At 36.0% G+C, this 21,429-nt stretch overlaps 1 protein-coding gene and 1 long non-coding RNA gene across 6 annotated transcripts in view; one reads left to right on the top strand and one right to left on the bottom strand.

Moving 5' to 3' along the window:
- LOC128014197 (serine/threonine-protein kinase BRSK2) overlaps nt 1-5,164 on the top strand; it is a 200,284-nt gene extending 195,120 nt beyond the window's left edge. For 2 of the 4 annotated variants that reach the window (XM_052597560.1, XM_052597563.1), the window contains one exon: nt 4,268-5,164. In XM_052597560.1, the coding sequence (XP_052453520.1) occupies nt 4,268-4,479 (212 nt within the window). In that variant the 3' untranslated portion in view covers nt 4,480-5,164. The remainder of the gene's footprint in view (nt 1-4,267) is intronic. The other 2 variants (XM_052597562.1, XM_052597561.1) reach the window with 2 other exon arrangements.
- Nucleotides 5,165-14,439: 9,275 nt separating this feature from the next.
- LOC128013951 (uncharacterized) lies at nt 14,440-20,434 on the bottom strand. 2 transcript variants are annotated; one of them, XR_008183465.1, is made up of 4 exons: nt 20,349-20,434; nt 17,905-18,026; nt 17,705-17,805; nt 14,440-15,418 (listed from the first exon to the last, which is right to left on the bottom strand). It is a non-coding gene; the product is annotated as an uncharacterized LOC128013951 (long non-coding RNA). The 2 variants fall into 2 exon arrangements; XR_008183464.1 differs by lacking the exon at nt 20,349-20,434 and having other exon boundaries at nt 17,905-18,074.
- Between the last annotated feature and the right edge of the window lie 995 nt (nt 20,435-21,429).

The raw sequence follows: 21,429 nt of genomic DNA, 5'->3' as shown, positions 1-21,429 counted from the left end.
CCGCCATTATATAATGAGCACGACATAAACTGGTTGTTTCCTCCTTAGTGTGCATGTGGCTTACAAATCTGGTCTTTATTTCTTGATTATGTGAGCCAAACACATGAGGCTGTGCATATGCACATCAGAGGCTCTGATGTGCCCCTACATGTTACCACTGTGTGCCAGTTGCTGTAGTTGTGCAGGTTTGCATGTGTATTCATCTGTTTGGAAGTATCCTAAATCAAGGACACTGAAGGGGGTTTTCTCATGCAGTCAGAGTTAGCTCAAGGGTAGTCTGAGCCTCAGATGGACTGGACTATTGACAGACGTCTGCTGCATATTACACACAAATGCCAATCAGTTTTGAAAATCGCCATTTCCAGCAGACAGGATGCGCAGGTTTTTAATAGACTGCCGAAAAACAAAACGTTTACAGAACTTCTCAGAAACGACAAAATTTTAGCTTGATGCCATTGAGTATTTGAAAGTTATGATTTTTATTTTTTTTAATGGTTTAAAGTTTTTAATTAAATGTTGCATGATTTTTATAATGTAATTTGCATGAAGCATAATGTGTAAATGCTAATAACCTAAGCTTCTGGTATATTATGAAAGCTTTTCTGCCACAGAAAAAAAAAAAAAAAAACTTTTTCTGATCGACTAATATTCGTGAATTTGAAGTGATTAGTTGACTAATCGCACGTTCATATTAATAAACCATAATGAACCTTTCATTGCCTATAGCCTATCACTGCATGCATAAAGCTAGCCATTGCAGCAGAAGTAATGATTATGTATGCTTTAGGGGGGAAAAAACAGCAAGAAGAGTGCCTTAACATTATAATAATTCATTTGTAAACTAGTGTTTTCACTGACTAGTCATCTCCACAGCGGAGGTGCACATTACATATGGATTACATAATCTGAAAATATTTGTTTTCCATTTGAACTGGCTTAATTAAAAGTACACATTTTGCTTTCTGTAGATATATTTTTTCATGTCTGTGAGGCAAGCACGGAGCTCATGTTAAATTATGTTCAATTAAAGTCTATTTGCTTTCATTATTTTACAAAAGCACAATGTTTTGTTGTTATTGTGAGCGCACACAAATGCAAGTAGATCTTTTACAGATTCAAAAGATAAATTACTCTTATATATATGAGCAAAAATGAGTATTTTAAGTTAAATGCAAATGATCGCACCGGTGCCTCCAAATTATATTGATTCATCTGCAATTATGAACATAATATTGCCTTATTGTCAGTGAACTACGGCTCTGTGTAGTGAATGCTGCTCAGTCTATAAGCAGGTGATGGAGATTCACTACTAATCATGGGACCGGCTTTACTGAAGATGCGCTTGACAATCGCATGTGATTAATTGCACAGACCTACTGTTCAGCTTCCATACTCCGCACAAACACTTCAATAGCGTGCATTTTATTAGGTTTATGTTAAAGTGAGCTGCCATATAATGATGCTGCTACTACTTACATGTTTCATAAGCCACATTCAAAGATTTTTTTTTCCAGTGACTAATACAATTTTTATTTTTATAAACTAAATTCCCATTCACACAAAGAACAATAACTATAAAGATAACTATATTATAATTCTGAAAGTGATTCCAACGATATCGTTTCTCTGTGCCTTTATCGTTATAGTTGTGGTTTGGACTCTGCTGTTTTTAATATTGAGAATGATTTTTAAAACTATATATTTATCATTATCTTCATAGTTATCGTCCTTGGTGAAGACAATTTGTGAACAATGTTTGTAGACATTGTAGTCTTTGTAGTCAAAATAATTCTTCATGAACATAATTACAAAAACAAAGCCGAACATAGAGAGCTTGTTGATATCTTATGTATTTTCCGCCTGTGTAATATGGTGTGTAATTGAACCGGACAGATGACACTTCATAGGCTTATGTGACTTTGAGGAGAGAGCAGAATGAAGATTAAAGGGTAGATTGTACCCATGTGTGGGTTTCCTGTCTGATCTATGTATAATTCTCTCTGTAGTGACAGATGTACAGATGCCACATCACTTCTCTCATTGCTTTAGAGCCTTTTCTAATTATCTAGCCATTCTCATGTTAATTATATAAAGCCAAATAAACCCCTTTGCCTCACCCCTACCAGGGCTAAAACCATCTTTAAAATCAACATGAAATCAGCACTCTTTACTTCAGTAATACATGTTCCTGGTTTTATTTCAAATGATTCACAAGTACAACCTAATAAAAAGATGCTTGTCTATCAGCAAAATGGAGCAAATAATCTGCCCGACCGGTGCCCCAGAAATAATGTTTGTTATGTTTTAGGTACTGTTGTTACACCAATCTCACCTGTTAACAAGCAATTCAATGCCTTTTAAAGTAGGTACCTCTAATAATAGTAAATAACAATATATTTGAAAAGAAGTGTCAAAGATGCCATTGGGGATGACCTTCAACCTCCACCAGGTCAAAAAACCTCCTCAAAAAGTAGTAGTCTACTACCATCAACTACAAACTCACATTTGAAAAAAAAAGAAAAAAAAAATCATCTCATCAGTCCCAGCTTAGTTTTTGGAGGGGATATTCTATTTTGCTTAGATATACGTCTTGTCAGAAGTAAAATGGTTTGTAAATGCTGTTTCCAATTGATTTTAAAGTGGTAGCTCTGCTATTGAACACTGTAGCTGGCTTAAAGCTGCGGTAGGTAACTTTTGACGCTCTAGTGGTTAATAAACAGAACTGCTTGCGTCTTGCGGAAGAACATCGTAGCCGGAACTACTTCTCTCTGTTTATGTCTATGAAGAATCACAAAGGTACTGGGTTACTCCGCCGCGGTACCCCCGAAGCAATCTAAAATAGTCCAAATATAAACACTTATTATAGGTGCACCCTAGTGTTTCAGGACAAGCCAAAAACACGGTTTGGAAAATGGATTCATGGTGTACTCGCTTATTATATACATTTTTCTACATTTTGAACACAAACAAAGTTACGGACTGCAGCTCTGATTGGTTGTTTTTCACCGGGAGCGATGGAGTTTCTGCAAATGGCAATAGGACACTGGGAGGAGCCAGAGGAGCTTGATTTATTCACAGATTATCTGTCTCATATTCTACTGTCAGGACATAATGACAGGTTTAATAAATATGTAAAAAAATATATTTTTACAAAAGTTACCTACTGCAGCTTTAAAGCTAGTCTCATGCTGGTTTAAGAGGTTGACTATCTGAACAACCAGTGGTTAGGAACCCCGCTGATCTTGATCAAAAAAACAGGTCATACCATCTTAAGTTTGGTCAAGTTGCTTTTAGAACATGCAAGCTGGTTTATTGCTGATCCAAGAGTGTTAATTTGGCTGAGCAGCTAGTGGGAACCTAGTTGAACTTGGGCTGGAATAACCAGGTCAAGCATGTTTTTGGCAGTCGAAAGATTTTTCTGGTCAAATATGGTCTACTAGCTCAGCAGCTAATTATGTTGCTGTGGCTATGTTCCTGTTGCTCAACTCGTAGAGCATAGCACTAGCAATAGCATAAGCATGGTTTTTATTTCCAGCTGCAAGCCAACTTGGACCAGCTAATGACCTGCTAGAAACCAGCTAGTTACCTTTTTTAGCTGGTTTTATCAGGTTTAACCTCATATCTATAAAAAATTTCCAACTTTCAAAGTTTGTGGTCATCAAAGCTTCTCGTAGGGCTTTCTCTTAAGCCTCATACACATCGGGATGATTATCGCGCATTTAATCGCCAACGTTTTTCAACGCATCTTTTGTATTCATGCAATTTACAAATTCACTCCCTTAAATTAGATCGCGCTTAATGAAAAACAGAAATACACCGTAACACACTGAATCCTATTTGATCTGCATTTCCTCTCCATAATAACTCCCTCTTATCAAGATTTTTGTAGTCGTTGTCGCATTTGCCATAAAGCCCTTTGTGTTAAGACACCAATGAGACCAGCATCTTGCCTCGATGCATCTTCTTGGTCTACTAACTTCCTCTTTGTCGTTAGGTATCAAGTGTGCTCGGCAAGACCGCATTGTCCTTGAGTGCCACTAAGTCAAGGTGTGCACACTCACAATGCCAAAATTTGTTTAGTCACGAGGCATTAAACATCAGCGATATTTGTCCTGGTGTGAACAATCCTTCATATTTTTCTCCTCTTTCTTTTACCTCTCCTATCTATTTGCCCCTTCTGTCCACTTCTTCTCTTGTGAGCCCATTGTTCATTTCTCTGTTTGTTCTCTCTTTCTCTTCTCCCTTTTCTTCTTTTCTGTGTACCTAGGTAGCCCATTGAGTAACTTCTTTGACGTAATTAAACAACTTTTTTCAGACGAGAAGAACGGTCAGGTGCCTCATCCACCTGGCACGCCCAACAGACACCCACCTAACGCCTGTCACCACGACCCTCAGCCTAGTGACTCTAAATGCCCAGCGGGTAATCCCAGGGACAATTCTAACCTGGTGCCATCCGTTGGGACACAGGAGCAGCCCTAAAAGTTTACCAATCAAGCTTTTCAAAGCGTACCTACAAAAGATCTCAAAATATAGAAAATCTTAGAGGTGATGGAATATTTATTTGGACAAACTTTTATATGATGGAATGACTGTTTAAAAACAAATTCTGACACAAATCCAGACACATTACCCCTTTCACCGTCTCTGCCATGTCGTTGTGCCCGTTCCCTTCCCGAAACCCTTTCGTTTTTACCCCAGATATTTTCATGTCTTTACGTCTGTCTTCCCGTTTTCCTCACCTTTGTGACGGCTTGTCTTTGCTGCTAGGAATTATCCAGAAAACATATTAAAACGCCACCTCCCACTTCCCTGCACATCCTGAGATGGACAGTTACTGACAGACGCCACTTTTCATGGTTTCCAAGGAGTTGGACCCTTCATCATACTCTTTCCTTCCCGTTCTGCCCTCTCGAGGACTAAAATACAAACACTGACACTTCTTCCCAGTCAACCTGTGTGCTCCCACCAACACCAACCTGTTAAAATGTTTGACCAGCCGGTAGAAACCGGCGGCAAAAAACTGGCTCTGTTCCAAAATGTAGTGAGCTTCCTCGAGGTACGTCACTTTGATCAAGAGACCCTTAATGCAATGCAACAAACTTCATAAAAATACCCATTAAAGATGACAGATAAAGCACATAAATCTGTCTAATAAAACTGAGGACTCTCTATTTGTATGTTATGTATGTTATTAAAGTTTGGATCTATTAGCATAGCAACATGCTAATGTCAAACTCTTTTGAAATCAATTGAATGTTAAGTCTCTCTGTGCAGTTAGTTGTTAGCTTAGCAACATGCTAACTGCAAACTGTACTAAAGTCAGTTGAGAATCGAGTCTCTTCTGCACATAGCCTACTTAAGGAGAGCCACATGTCACGTGGGGTTGCTGCCTATGAGAATTTCAGATAATGTGTTAGCTTAGCAACATGCTAATGGCAAACCACTGAAATCAATTAAGAATCAAGTATACGGTGTGCACATTGCAGGGAATGCCATTTCTAAGTCACATGGAGTTGCTTCCTATGAAAAGGGAAGTTGTTAACTTTGCAGTATGCTAATGGAAACTTTACTGATTCTATTGAGAATCAAGTTGTGTGTTGTATGTCACACAGAGTTGCTGTTTCTGAATTATGGAAGCTTATTTTTGCCATGGAATAAAAAAATTAAAAGGTAATTGTGAACGCCGACATTTTGTATCACAAATCTGACTTTTTACTAGCATATATGAGAATACCTAAGAAAAGTCTAAGAATTCAGAAATTCATACTAGCAATAAGATTTATTTCTCATTATTGCGAGTTTATATCTTGCAGTTCTGATTATATATTGAAAATTTCTGAATTGTCAGAATTGTTTTTTAAAAAGTCACAATAAGGCCTAACATTTTTTTTTCTGCTAAAATAAGCTTCCTTAATTAAGCACATTCTTTTGGGGGTTACAAATTAGTTAAGAAACTGCCTTAAGCTTGGCATGCTAAATTTTAAGATTGATTTTGGGGTCTAAGACACATTTTTAGACACATTTTAGTTAACAAAATATTTTTAAAAGTGTGCTTTAGAAAAGTTGTTATTGTGCTTTAGAAGGCAGCTCACTATGTTTGGAACAGATTCACATAATAAATACTAGACATAAGTACACACTCACAACTCTTGGATGTTTGACTCAGATTCATAAAGACCATAGAATAAAAAAAAAAAAAACGAGACACAAATCAAGAAGGAAAAGATGACTTTGAAAGCTTGTCCTGGAGGATGTGGACTTTTCCAAATTGAAACGTTTCCATTTGCGCTCTCTTTTATTTTATTTATTTATGACATTGTTTGAAGAACATCACTTGATCTGAAATCATTGCTGCAAAAGGACTGAAACATGTATTTCAGTGCGTTTGGGATGGGATGGGGTGGGGGGAATAGTACTGAATGAATTTATCCTAATGAATGAATCTCTGTTGTACAGATTGAACTTAATTATGTACAAATAAAATGTCTAGATGTGACACTAGCTTTAGTTCTGTTGTAGATTCAGATTTGAAATATTGTGTTGCCAGTGTTCATTTAACCCTTTTATTTCTGTATTTATTATGTGATGGAACAATTTGTTTCATTTAATCGGTTTCGGTAAACACTGAATTTTATTTTATTTATTACTTTTTTTTTCTGATCATTCTCATGTTCGCTACCAGCAGATAAAAAAAGTGTCGAATACAATGTGGATATTTTTGTATTTCTCCTTCTGTTTTATCTCTGTCCTTATTTATTATCATCTAATTATATATATATATATATATATATATATATATATATATATATATATATATATATATATATATATATATATATATATATGAGAACTTGAATGTTATTTATGACAATAATGTGTTTGTTTGTATCAGGGCAACACAGTTTTGTTCGTTTAAAGAACCTTTCTTATGTCTTGATTTGTAAAAGTACCGTGGACTTTACGAATCTTTCTTTCCTAGCATCAAAACAAAAAACAAAATAGTATGTAAAAGCAAACAAACCATAAAAAAGCAAATTTAACAGTAATTTAAGAATGTAGTTTAGCGTATGTGGGAAGGAAATGAACTTCTTGATATCAGTGTCAGCTTCATATCATTGTGTGTGTACAATGGATGACAAAAAAAGCTGTTCTTGGTTCAGTTCTACTGTAAATATGATGTTGTGGCCTTGGGGAAACTCGAAGGCCGTTCCTGCTCTTTGCTTTTGACTTGTATTGCTGTGTGCATGCATGCATTTTCTTTGCATGGCTTTGACGTAACAATTCTCAGAAATCACGCTATTTTCTCAGAACAGCTTTCCTTACATTGTTTAATGGGGAAAAAGAAAACACCTGCCTTCACATTTTTTCCTCTGTTTAGTCTCTCTGCAAATTTTTTCGTTCTCTTCTTATTATCCTATCATGTTTTCTTCTATCTACGGTGTAAGCTAGCAACGTGACGCAGCTTTCACTAACTTGCAGTGTCTTCATGGTAGGCTATCAGTTTATAAAATGCTTCCTTTTATCTGTACCATGTACCTTGAACGAGAAAGTTTCGGATGTTCACGGCCCCCTGTTTACAGACAGCTTGTTTAAATGATAACAATAATAAAGCAATACCTGTTGTTAACTTTTTCTATTTTATACAGTTATAAAGCAAAACTTCAATGAAGAAAAAAAAAATGTCCATGCGGAGCAGGAACATGCATTAAAGTTGTAAAAATCCCCTTGTATCATAACTGTGAGCAATTTCAGAGAGAAAAATCAAACAATAAACTCATTTACTTAATAGGATGATAGTCACTGTTCGTGTTTGCATTTTTCTGAGTGGATGTGTTTTTATCTTTCAAACAATTATATAGATTAACTGTAGGCTATATGACTATAGACCTACGAAATTACTTTGTATATTCACATAAATGCTGAAATTAACTTTTGTAATTTAAGTAAGAATTATTTTCTAATTTAAGAAGCCTACTTAAACTTAACATGTTAGATATTCTCACGGTTGTAATTTTTTATTTTTTTTATTTTTAATGTGATATGCTACAGCTAAGTAACTGTTCAGTTTATCACTGTCGTTATAGCTATATCTACACCAAATACATTGTTTTGATATATTTACTTTAATACTATGAGCTAACAGGTTCCGTCTGTTCCAAAGATTGATGCTTAAGTTAGTCCGCGAATTTGATTGGGCGAGCACGTGCGTTTCGCGACTTTTCACTTAGTTTGGATCACTCCGCTTGTTTGTGTTGGCGGTTTCCAGACAGATTCGGCGCTTCACGCGATTAAAGGTAAGTTTGATATGTTTTACAGGGTTTCTGTTCTATAACCAGCTAGGAGGCAATAAAAAAGCGTTTAATTATTGTCCGTATATCAGTGGACATCACTTTTATAGCCTCTATTTTGACAGTGGATAATTTACCTCAGAGCCTAAAAGTATGTTCACCCTTTTAGTCTTCTTGCTTCCCTTATATGTAAACAAGTGTATTCCACGTGGAAGGTTATCTCAGATATTAACATTTTGAATAATGTTTAAATGGTTTGTTTCGTATTAATCTGATGTACTTTAGCCTACTTATACCTTACCTTTCTTTGCCGCTTACATAGAGAGTCCGCCAAAAATATTTTCTGATAGTAATTCATTTATGAATGATTCGACTTGTCGATTAATCATTTACTCAACTGATTCTTTTGTAGTATTGATTCAGTAACGATGCACCGCACAATTTACTGTGTGTAGTTCCCAGTTGCTCGGAGAATCCGCTTACTTTGTATTATAAAACAAAAACAGCAAGTGGTAGACTCATTTGTGCAAGTAAGAGTTCATGTTTAGTGAAGGGTTTTCAAGGGTTTTTTCTTTCTTTGCTGAACCCATATGAATTTATTTTAAAATATAATATTTTGTATAAAACACATCATGTTTTAAACATTTGAAAAACATAATGACTCGTTTTTGAATAGGTTAATGTCAGATTATATTGAGGTTATAAAAATAACCAACTTAAATCTGGGTCATTCCTTGTCGAATCAAACAAATTAATATTTTTTTCTTATGAAAATCAAACGTGGAATTCAAAATGTCATGGATGTTACAGGTATGAAACTTCAGAAGAGGAACTTTATGTTCTAAGTATGTTCAATGCACTTGATTTGCTAAAGGGTAGGGTGGCCATATGCACTGTTTATTTGGGACATGTCTTGCCAGGATTTTAAAGGGGTCATATGGTGCTTTTTTAAAGATCATTATTTGGTGTAACAGAATATGTTGACATGCTTTAATGTTCAAAAAACACATTTTTCAATTACTGTACCTCTCTTAAACGCGATGTCTTCCAGTAGCTGATTCAGAGGCGTCAGATTGTCGTAGCAAAGTCAAAGCATCTACTTTCAGAAGGCCAAAATAAAGTGATTTTGCTTTCTCCTAGAAACACACAGCATCTCCCTGACATGGCTGCTTCAACATTAACTTGCTGTTACTAAAACCGCGCCTTTTCTTTGCGTGAACATTACACATATTTCCACATCGTAACGTAGACCTGTGGGGGCGTGTTTGAATGAGCTGTTTTAGGGGGGCGTGGAAGAGTCTAAACTTTAATAAAGAATATCTCTTTGGATTTGAGACTTTAGTCTTTGCAACTTTACAGATCTTCGTCATGCACCAAGAGCTTGTAACACCCCTAAGAGAAAGGAAAAATTTAAATTGCATCATATGACATTTATTACTTTTACATTTATTCATTTAGCTGACGCCTTTATCCAAAGCGACTTAAAATTGCTATATATGTCAGGGGTCGCACGCCTCTGGAGCAACTAGGGGTTAAGTGTCTTGCTCAGGGACACATTGGTGTCTCACAGTGATTCGAACCCAGATCTGCACACCGATCAAAAAAGACACCAAAGTAGGTCCGAGAGTGATTAATAAGCATAAGGAGCCGTCTGCTCTGCTCTCTATAGCTCTCATGAATGTTACACAACAATCGACCTGCACCGTGTAAACCGCCCAAACCCAAGAGGGTCTGGCTGCAGACTTGCACTTGCACTCTCAGACTTGCACTCTCAGACACTTGCACTTCCACTATTGACGTCACTTGCAGTCCTTATTATCTATTTTGTTGTTGTTTGAATTTTTTATTACATTCTGCTTGAATTTCCCAACATTTTATAACAGTAGCCAGGACGCGAAGACAAGAAAAAAATAAACTAAATTACAATGTCACTTGCAATCGCCACTTGCGCTCTCCGCTACCAGAGATGTATAAAGTACTAGAGACCCATACTTGAGTAAAAGTACAAGTGCTCTATCAAAAAAGTGACTTGAGTAGAAGTTGAAGTGCTCTTTAAGCACCACACTTAAGTAGAAGTACTAAAGTATTCAACATTTTTTGTACTTAAGTATTGCAAGTAGTCTATTTTAAAATTTACTACTCAAGTACTGAAAGTAAAAGTAGAAGTATTGTGTTATGTAGCTATTAAAGAAAGTAGTCAAAAGTTTGAACATATTGTTTTTACTATTTCAAATGATTAACCTAAAGGACAATCACAATTCCTTTGACTGTAACTTCTTGTAAACAAAAAACGGTTACTAGGGTTATTTAGCCCAATTTGCAAAATTATGTCATTAATAACTTACCCTCATGTTGTTTCAAACCCGTAAGACATCAGAGGGTCATTTAGAATTTTTTGAAGCATCAAAAATACATTTTGGTCCAAAAATAGCAAAAACTACGACTTCAGCATTGTCTTCTCTTACATGTCTGTTTTAAGACAGTTTGTGCAGTTTGTGATATTTGGTTCGCGAACGAATCATTCGATGTAACCGGATCTTTTTGAAACAGTCCACCAAATCGAATTGAATCGTTTTAAACAGTTCGCGTCTCCAATACGCATTAATCCACAGATGAATTAAGCTGTTAACTTGTTTAATGTGTCTGACACTCCCTCTGAGCTAAAACAATATCCCGGAGTAATTCATTGACTCAAACAGTACACTGACTGAACTGATGTGAAGAGAGAACTGAAGATGAACACCGAGCCGAGCCAGATAATGACTCGTTCACGAGTCAAGAACCGTTTCTGTCAGACGCGTCCGATTCGTGAACCGAGGAGCTGATGATACTGCGCATGTGTGATTTAGCGTGAAGCAAACCGACACACAGAGCGTCTGAACTGAACTGATTCTTTTGGTGATTGATTCTGAACTGATTCTGTGTTAATGTTATGAGCCCAAGTGCAGTCAACGCCAATGAAGCCATTGCATCGAGCGCAAAAGAATCGATGAACTGTTTTCTTCAACTGGATTATTGAATCGAACTGTCAGAAAGAACTAACGTTACTGGTCATCCGAGAACCGATGCAACCGGTTCTTGACTCGTGAACGAGTCATTATCTGGCTCGGCTCGGTGTTCATTTCTCTCTTCACAGCAGTTCAGTCAGCACGCGCAGTCTTCTTAATCGCTTGTTTCGCTCAATGATGTGCCAGCTTCATCAAACCTGCCATCTACAGTTATGGCAGTGGTTTGTAATGGAATGATTCGTAACATTATTATAATTGTAACGAGTAACGATGCAGCACATAAAAAAAATATTGGAGTAAAAGTATTAAACTCAGCGAAAATATGTACCGAAGTAAAAGTGGAAGTAGGAGAAAAAATAATACTCTAGTAAAGTACAGATACCGCCTTTTAGTACTTAAGTACAGTAGTGAAGTAGTTCTACTTCGTTACTATACATATCTGTCCGCTACCTGTGACGTCACTTGCAATCAACACAAATTGTGCGTGTTGTCAATGGAGACAAGACGCTGTGGTGGTGATTAAACGATTAAAACTAATTTAGTACTATAACGTACAGGGTTCTGCAAGAAAAAGACAAGACTGGCAAATCCGTGGCCAGAACACCAGAATATGAACACTTGCGCAAAGTCTCTCGCTAAGCGTTTTCCTCCTGTAATAAAAACATAAACACTTAACCCTTTAACTGCCCCACCAAGAAAAAAGCATTTGAAAAAAATTTTGTTTGCATTTCTTATCTCCTTATGTCTTTAGTTACCACACTCAATGTATTTTTTTTCAACACGTCCCATAATTTTTAAAATATCGGCCTCTACCAAATGTTTGATATGTCACTTTATGGCAAAAGTACCGGAATTCATACACATACTATGGAAATCAGAAAATATGAACTATAATGAATGATCAGAAAGTTATATTTCTCAGCAAATAGTACATTCTGACAGCAGAAAGGATTATCTGAAAACATTAACTTAGCTTTTCTACATTTACCATAAAGTGACAAATCAACCATTTGGTTGAGCAGGCAGTTAAAGGGTTAACATGGCTTAATGTATTAAGATGCTATTAAAATATCAAATTAAACATACAGTTCATTATTTTAATGAATATTTATATAGTATTTTCCAGATGATAAAGGCCAACCTCAGTATGCTTCTCTACATTATTAAAATACATAACTAATATGTACAGGCAAGCAGGTGAGCCCAGAATAAACGCAACACGCAAAGTTTCGCATTAAGCATTTTTCCATATAGAATAAACTGTCCACGACATCACTGACTTTGTCCATTAAGCTACATTATGTGTTTTATTTATAAAAATAAAAATATATAAATACATATATTTTATTTTTATAGTGTTCCTGTAGCTGAGCTGGTAGAGCATTGCTTTATCAAGCGCAAGGTTGGGGGTTTGATTCCCCGGGAACACATGATAGATAAAAATTTGATAGCCTGAATGCACTGTAAGTCGCTTTGGATAAAAGCGTCTGCTAAATGCATAAATAGAATTAATTTTTTTAATTTTAAATTTAATTTATAATGATTTTCTATAGGAGGAAAATGTTTAATGTACAATCCTTTTAAAATCACTTAATGCATTTCATAATGCATGTTCATATTTGCTGGTCTGTATATACGTCGAGTCAACAACAAGAAATATAGGCTAGGCCTACTGAATTGTCTTTATCATCTTAGTCTTTTATTAGGCACATTAAGCGTTTTGTTGTATGGGAGGACAAAGTTTGTGCATTGTGTTCATAGTCATCTGCTTGCTTTGTAGTACATTAAATAATAACTATTGAATTTGGTCTTTCTTTTATCTTAATACATTGTGCCATATTAAGTGTTTGTTTTTTTCTACAGGAGGAAAACGCTTAACGAAAGACTTTGTTCATTGCGTTCATATTCAGTTTTTGCAAGTTCCCGCAATTTCATCGCATAAGATTGCAAAAATATCCTGCATATTCCATTGCATTTTTTAAGAAAACCTGCCGCAAAATCAAGAATTTTTGCCCGCAACAATCGCAAAAAAAAAAAGCGTTTTTCTGGAGGGACTGATTTCAAAAGGAGATATTTTATTGGACAGAAATCACTTAAAACTACTAAAAACTACCACAAACGACTCGTTTGGACTGCAACAAATATTTTCAGGGATTTGTGAATCAATTATACCATCGACTGGGACGAGCTGCATTAGAGAAGGCCGTGAGTGTTATCACTATTTCAAACTCAAAGTGGTTACAGTCATGCTCAGATTGATTTGATTTTGATGCAGTTTTACACTGAAGCTCAAGACTTTGTAAAAGAGCATAGAAGGACCCCTTTAAGATATCTTTAATAACTTCTAGAGGTACAGGCATAAAAATTTGGGAAAATATTTTTTTTTTTTATGGCACTCCGATATTCTATAATTTTTGATAGAAGAAAACAAGATATATTTCTCTTTTTAATATAATTTATTCTTCATACATTATTTATTAAATACAATCAGTTTCACGGTATGCAAAGTGACCCACATTTGGTTTTTCACTCAAGCAACATTGAAACCTTAAAAATCAAGATACTTCTTGTACACTGTAAAAAATAATTTGTTGAGTCAACTAAAAATATTTTGTTACCCCGCTGCCTAAAAATTTTTTGTTATCTTGACAAAAAAAATCTTGTTGAAACAACTTCAAACTAGAGTGGAGTTAGTCCAGGTAACAAATTTCTTTAAGTTGACTTGACTATTATTTTCTAGTCCAGTCAACTAAATCATGTTGTGTCAACAGGGATTTTTTTTTACTTCGATCAATAATCATAAACAAATGTTACTCCACTGCCTTAAATGTTTAAATAAAGATGACAAAACACTTTTTTTAATGTAATTTATTTAATGATAGAGACAACACTTTCATTCACATTTAAATTGAACAAGCAATTTGCTGTCAACACATCAACTGATAATTGACAAACAAAACAAAAAATGCAAAATACAAACACGTCTAAAGATCTGAACCGACACTTGAAAGTGTGATGTATAATAAATAACATTGGAATGGGATTGAGAAACAAATAGTTGCATTTCAATTCATCAGATCAAAACCACAGGGATTGTTTTTAATTTCATAATGCAATATGAAAATTCTGCATATTAACCCTGCACAAGTTCACATGCACTCCCCCCACCATAATGCAAGTCATGGTCAAAATGAGAAACCAAGATATATGTAATATAATATCACAATTAGTTACAAAAAATGAGTGTACTGTACTTCTGTATAATAAGATATAAATGGAATGAATGCACATGGAAGCACAAAAATCTAAAGTCAGATTCAAAATTTCATAGCCAGACAGAGGTGTTAACATCAGAAGGATCTTGAAAGTTTCCAAACTCGTCCCCCATCATAATGCTACATACTGAAAATGTGTACATACTGTTTAAGAAAATGAGAGGTGAAAAAACATTTTTTTACATGAGAACATGCATATTCCAAGTCATGACATGTAAACTTTAATGTACATTCTATATAGTGAAAGGCACAAAAGAACCTTTCCTTATAAAAAAAAAAAAAAAAAAACACTACTTTTTAAGAAAGAGTGCGGTGGAGCCGATGGACACATCATGAACACTGAAAAGTGAAAGTGACATGACATACATTTGTGCTCTTCATTTAACCCATCCAAAGTGCACACACACAGCAGTGAACACACACCGTGAACACACACCCAGAGCAGTGGGCAGCCATTTATGCTGCAGCGCCCAGGGAGAAGTTGTGCCTTGCTCAAGGACACCTTATTTGTGGTGTTGAGGGTGGAGAGAGCGCTGGACATTCACTCCCCCACACCTACAGTTCCTGCCGCTGTAGCGAGCACATGGTGGGAGCAGCTGATCTTCACAAGTTTTTGCAGAGCCTCAATGGTGTATTTAATGCGCTGGAGGTGGTGGATGTTCACTGCATACAGACCCATTAGGAGTCCATATGCCTTGGGGACATGGGAGATGTCAGTGATGACAGGATGTCCAAATGAGACCAATGTTGGTTATTCCTTGGAACACACAACAAATAGCTGTTCTTCAGTTACAATCAGAATGCTCTCTTCAATTTCTTTCTCAACATCCTTAATGTCACTGGATGGCTGGGAAAAGAAAAAAAATATTACATTACTTAATAAATTTATAAACGAACACACATATGTACATACACTATTAAAGTTGTGTGTTTTGTTAAAAGCACAGCTACCAATTAATGCAAAGTGTAATTCACCTTCAAGTGGAAGATATTTAGAAAAATGTAACCAAAAATGAAAGTCAAAATTAAATGGTGCTCCTCAACGGTTTCGTTTAGAAACATTCAAAATAACTTCCTGTATTAAACTGTTAAAAGCCTGTACTAAATTCTTTGTTCTGCTGAACACAAAGAGATTAAAATCCCATGGGAAGATAAGTGTAAAATACACCCCCAGAACCAACTATTCTAAAAATGGGGGGAAATTATTTTCTTCACTGGTATTCTACATGATTTCTGAATGACATAAAATGTGACAAACCAATACAACATTCAGGTTTTTTTTCTTAATCTGATTCTAAGTGTCTAATCTGTCACACCATTTATACAATGATCAGAAAATATATTGGTGTAAATAGGTATTCCTTTTAAATAATAGTCTGTTGCACTGCATGTTCAGAGTAAAGCATGACTCCTAAGGGCCGTTTCATAGTCAACGCGGAAAACGCGAGCAAGAAACGCGAGCGACGCAATCCTTTTCATAGTCTAAACAGTGAACGCAAGCGTCACGGTTGATGCGTGTATGCAATACACGGCTCACGCAACAGGGGGTGGTAGAGTCGGGTGATGTTAGTAGAGTAGTTGTATTCAGATTACAATGGCAACTGAAGAGGAGTGTATTCTGTTGCTGATGAACTATCGTATAAATGTGGATGAATATGTATAAGTTCGTATAATTTTTCCTCTTCGCCCGCCATTGTATTCAATTCATTGTATACCTTCTTCTTTTGTAAACACAATATACTTGAATTAATGTACAATACTTGCAATGTCGCCCCCACCGACAACGCATAGTATTGCGTGAATCGGCACGTCGCGTATCAAAAACTAGGACCACACATTTGGCTACGCACCGACGCATAATGGCGGCCGAAGCATAACGATGCGTAGCCTCGGGGACACGTATGCCTACAGATGCGTTGACTATGAAATGGCCCTAAAGGGTTGGTTAACCCATGTATGTTTTATTCACCCTCATGGCATCGTAGGTGTGTATGACTTTCTTCTTTCAGACAAATCCAGTCGGATTATATAAAAAAATATTTATGGCAATAGGTGGGTGTTTTTTTCAACAGTCCAAAAGTAGTCAAATAATGTGCATCAATTCATAATAAAAAGTACCTCACATGGCTCTGAGAGGTGAATAATGTCCTCCTGTAGCGAATCAATGTGTTTTTGTAATAAAAAAAAAATACATATTTAAAATGTTATTCAAAACATATTTAAACCCTTTTCTCTCACTTTCGTAAGAGCCATTCCGGGTGGATGAAAATAGGACATAGGGGTCATGCATTCACCGGTGATTAGTGACGAACACGGAAGAGCGGAGGAGACAACAATACGCCAATCACAAAGTAGAATCACAAAATTAGGCTTGCACGTATGATAGTCAGTGGAAGAGAAAAAAAGTGTTTACAACTTTTTAAATATGGATATTTTTCTTACAAAAAGTGCATCGATTTGCGACAGGAAGCCTTTATACACCCCCCAGAGCCACGTGAGACACGTTTTATTGATGGATGGGTGCATTTTATTTGACTATTTTTGGACTGCTGAGAAAAAAAACACACCTGTCTGCTGCCATTAAATAACTTGGAAGAACCAGGACAATTTTAAATTCAACTCAGATCAGATTCGTCTGAAAGAAGAAAATCACATAGGGTGCCTTGAGAATGAGTAAAACATGGCCTAATTTAATTTTTTTGGTGAAACAATCCTTTAAGCAAAGTTGCTAATGGCCAATATGCTAGAACTGAACATTTTTCAGGATTCAAAACAGTATTCAGCAAAATAATAAAGAATGGCTATGTCCATAAACAGGGTTTCTGGTGGTTTTATGAAGATAAATTCAACACTTTATAAAGACATTTTAAATACCAATTATAGAAAATTCACGGAATAAAACTGGGGAAAATAATGTCAAATTGTTTTCCAATGCAACTATCTACATTTTCGTAAAGGGTTCACCCAAAAAAGAAAAAGAAAGAAAATTGTCATTTACTAAACCTCAAGTTGTTTTAAACCTGAATTAGTTTATTTCTGTTAGTCCCAGTCCCAGATCGTCTAACACAGTACACAGATCGTCTAACAACGAGTTACAACCCCAGATCACCCAGATTTCTTCTTCTTCTTTTACCTGGACCACATCACTGCAGACTGATGGTGCTCAGTTTGGTCATCCGCAAGCGTAATCCCAGCAGTCATGTCCTTGATGAATTCCTGCGCAGAGCCTGTGTGCTTTAATAAAAACAAAGGGATGCATTAAACAGGGCCTTACAATTGTAAAGCATATAGACTCCAATAAATGTGCATTTATAAATAAATAAATTTACTTACAACTTTGTCCAAGCTCTACAATGTAAATGCCATTTCCATTATGTCTGCATATCTTTTTGATGGATAACTGCAAAAGGACTCGCTGTGGTCCATTCACAGGATTATTGAATTCTGCTCTGAATCTTCAGTCATCCCAAAATATCATAAACATGAAAAATACAAAAACATGTTAAAACACTGTAAAATAATAAACATACATATAAATAAATCTTTACAGAGAGTCAAATGTATAGAGCTCGGGCGTAGACGTCATGGAATGGTGCATTGTGGGTAACGGCGGCCATTTTAGAGGCATCGCAAAGCAGGTTTGTAATAAGATAATAGCCAGTCTCCAGAAAAAGTTATAGAACGTGACAAAAAAAGTTGCCTATACCTATACGGACAAACTTAATAATGAAGCCAAACAACGCTACTTAAAAAAAAGAGGTTGTAGGCTGAATCGATCCCTATGAACACATGAAAGTTTACCAAGCCTCAGTTTCCCTGATAATTTCTCCTACCGGGTCTGTGGAGTGAGCGCTTACACCTCCGATCAATTTAAAAATGTCACTTTCACTTTTTAAAAAGTCACTGGAGGCTCACCGGCAGATCACAAATGGATCTGCAAATTAAACGTGGAGAAAACAATCTTTCTCACTAAGGAAATGTTAACATTAACCAAGCATCAGTGGTGACACATACACACACACTTATCAAATTCTGCGAGCTATGAAGCTTGTCTATGCGGGTTTGTTACACTTCAGGAGTAATTACTCACCTATACTTGCAAAAATCCACTGTTTTCCTCCGGTAGTTCTGTAATCCGGTATAATATTGACGAACATTCACCTCAGACACAACCCACCATTCACCAAAACAAGACGCTTAACTTCCTATTTTGAAGTTCGTTCCAGTTTTTTTATTTATTTTTTTAAACAAGTTGTTCAAATTTGTTAAATACAGTCAGCACAAAAATATCAAAAAGCAAATTAAGTTCAGGATTGGGTCAAAAGAAAATGTTTAAACAAAAAATACAGACACTAAACTGACTCCCTTACTGGCCAAAAACTAGAGAAAGCGTAATGTGTTTGTGTCTGAGTTTGTGTGTGTGTATGTGAGAGAGAGAGAGAGAGAGAGAGAGAGAGAGAGAGAGAGAGAGAGAGACCATACACAACATGTCTCACCATAACTATGTATTATAATATTATCAAAGGTGATGGTTTCCCTCCGTACAGCGGCGACCCAAGCCATCTGACGCCTCTTGGTGATTTAAGACACCTTGTGTTTTTTTTCCAAGTAGGAAAATGTTGAAAACTAATATGATTCACGAGGCGTTTGCCCTGTCGATCATGAAACCGATTACAGCAGTTCACAATACAGCAATACTGAACCAAAAAAATAATCAAAATTAATGACCAAATGACCAACGTTACCTAATGCCTACTATACAGTACATCTACTTCTGTACCGCAACTCCCACAATGCATTGCGACGTGACGCAACGATCCCGACCTCTATTGACAAGTTTGTATTAAATGCCAAAGACAAACTATACCATCCAGACAATGCTTTTAAATGACACAACACATAATTATAACACAATAAAAGGAAATTTAACACATTTGTGTCGATCGTTATTGTATCTCTATTTATACGAGATATATGATATTATTACTTTTATTCTAAAATATATAGATTTAAACGTACGCAATTTACTTATGACCGTATATTCACCATAGACTGTATAAAAACAGATATTCACGCAGTATTACACTGGGTTCTAGGTTCTAGCGAGGCACTTGAATGACTAACGTTACTTCAGAAAACTGAAAGAAGAGTTTGTAACGCTACCTTCAGAACTTAATCTGAACCGTAGACTGTAAAAAAAATAATCAGAACTAAGCTTATGTCAGCGATATCAAATGTAACGTTAAGATACGCGCTCCAGAAGAACTCTGAGGGAGGTGCTCATCTATGGTGCTCATTTGTTTCCCTTATAACATGCAGAAAAGATACAGTTCGAGTAGGAATCTTCTTTTTTCTCCTAATGTTTCATCGATGTATATTCTGACGAATGTCTTACGCTGTCAGGTTTAGAGCAGTTCCTTTTTTTTTTTATTCCCGCCGTTCTTAATCCATACAGTGATCCGCGTTGAGCTCTCGCGCTCTGTTTGCACGGCCTCTAACGCAGCCCTGGGCTCAAATAATACATACAAACTGTATTTTTATCGTGCTCCACATAAGTTTAGCTCCGCTGTCCCGCATGGGAGAATATCTGTTTTAATATTTATAAGGAGAATACTGTGGAACCGCCTGTATTTTGAGGCTTCAGAGTGCCGCGAAACGAACATTTACATACAGTAACTTACATACAGAATATATGACTCTTTAAACAATACTTACTCTTCTGAGACAACAAATGTAATTTTACACATTAAGCCAATAAATACGAATATTTTACTTACCAAAGTTGTATTCTAGTCTAATGTCCAAACTTTGAGGAGAAACTGACTAGAATGGCTGACGACCTTCTTCTCTCTTCAACAGCATTAGAATGACGAGAGAATGACGAGATCTCGCGATAAGTGATGTTGTGAACGTGATATTGCTATTGAATTGAGTCAACAAATTTTTTTAAGTTATGAGGACAAATGACCTAGTTCAGTCAACTTTCAAACTAGTTGAGACACTGAAAACTTAAAATTGTTAGTTGAATGAACAAATTCAGTAACTGCAAGTTGTGTCAACATAAAAAAATTCATTGAAACAACTAAACTGCTAAATAATTTTTTACAGTGTAACTTCTCCTACTACATTTAATAAGATATATAAGATCATCCCTATTCACACTTGCCATAGCATGACATGCACTTACCCTCCTCCATCCCCAACTCCTCCTATACAGATGCATGACCACTTAACTGCTCGCAGCTCGGCCATGGAGATATATCCTCTAACCAGCTAATGTTGCTCAGATTGTTCCATATTATCCACAGTACAGTTCTACTCTAGTTGTTATATATAATATCTGGCAATTGCTTAGGCTTCTGGGGTTCAAACCTCAATGAGGTTTGCCTGTGGATTGCTCAGAATCTGAAACCTTCAGAGCGAAGCCTGCCGCCAAATATAAAGTTCAGGATAATAATTTTACTCAAACAGAGTGGTCCTGAGTGAAACATTCCAAACATACAACAGCAGGAACTGCAGAAACTGACCTCCGTGTCATGACTTCATGACACCAGCTCTGTGTGATTTTAGAAATCAGTTTATATATCCCCTTTTTTTCTTTGATTATACAGGTGCTGGTCATATAATTAGAATATCATCAAAAAGTTGATTTCACTAATTCCATTCAAAAAGTGAAACTTGTATATTATATTCATTCATTACACACAGACTGATATATTTCAGATGTTTATTTGTTTAAATTTTGATGTTTATAACTGACAACTAAGGAAAATCCCAAATTCAGTATCTCAGAAAATTATAATATTGTGAAAAGGTTCAATATTGAAGACTCCCGGTGCCACACTCTAATCAGCTAAT

This window comes from Carassius gibelio, chromosome B25, assembly GCF_023724105.1.
Source record: "Carassius gibelio isolate Cgi1373 ecotype wild population from Czech Republic chromosome B25, carGib1.2-hapl.c, whole genome shotgun sequence".
NCBI lineage: Eukaryota > Metazoa > Chordata > Actinopteri > Cypriniformes > Cyprinidae > Carassius > Carassius gibelio.
This window is presented reverse-complemented; position numbering and strand designations above follow the sequence as displayed.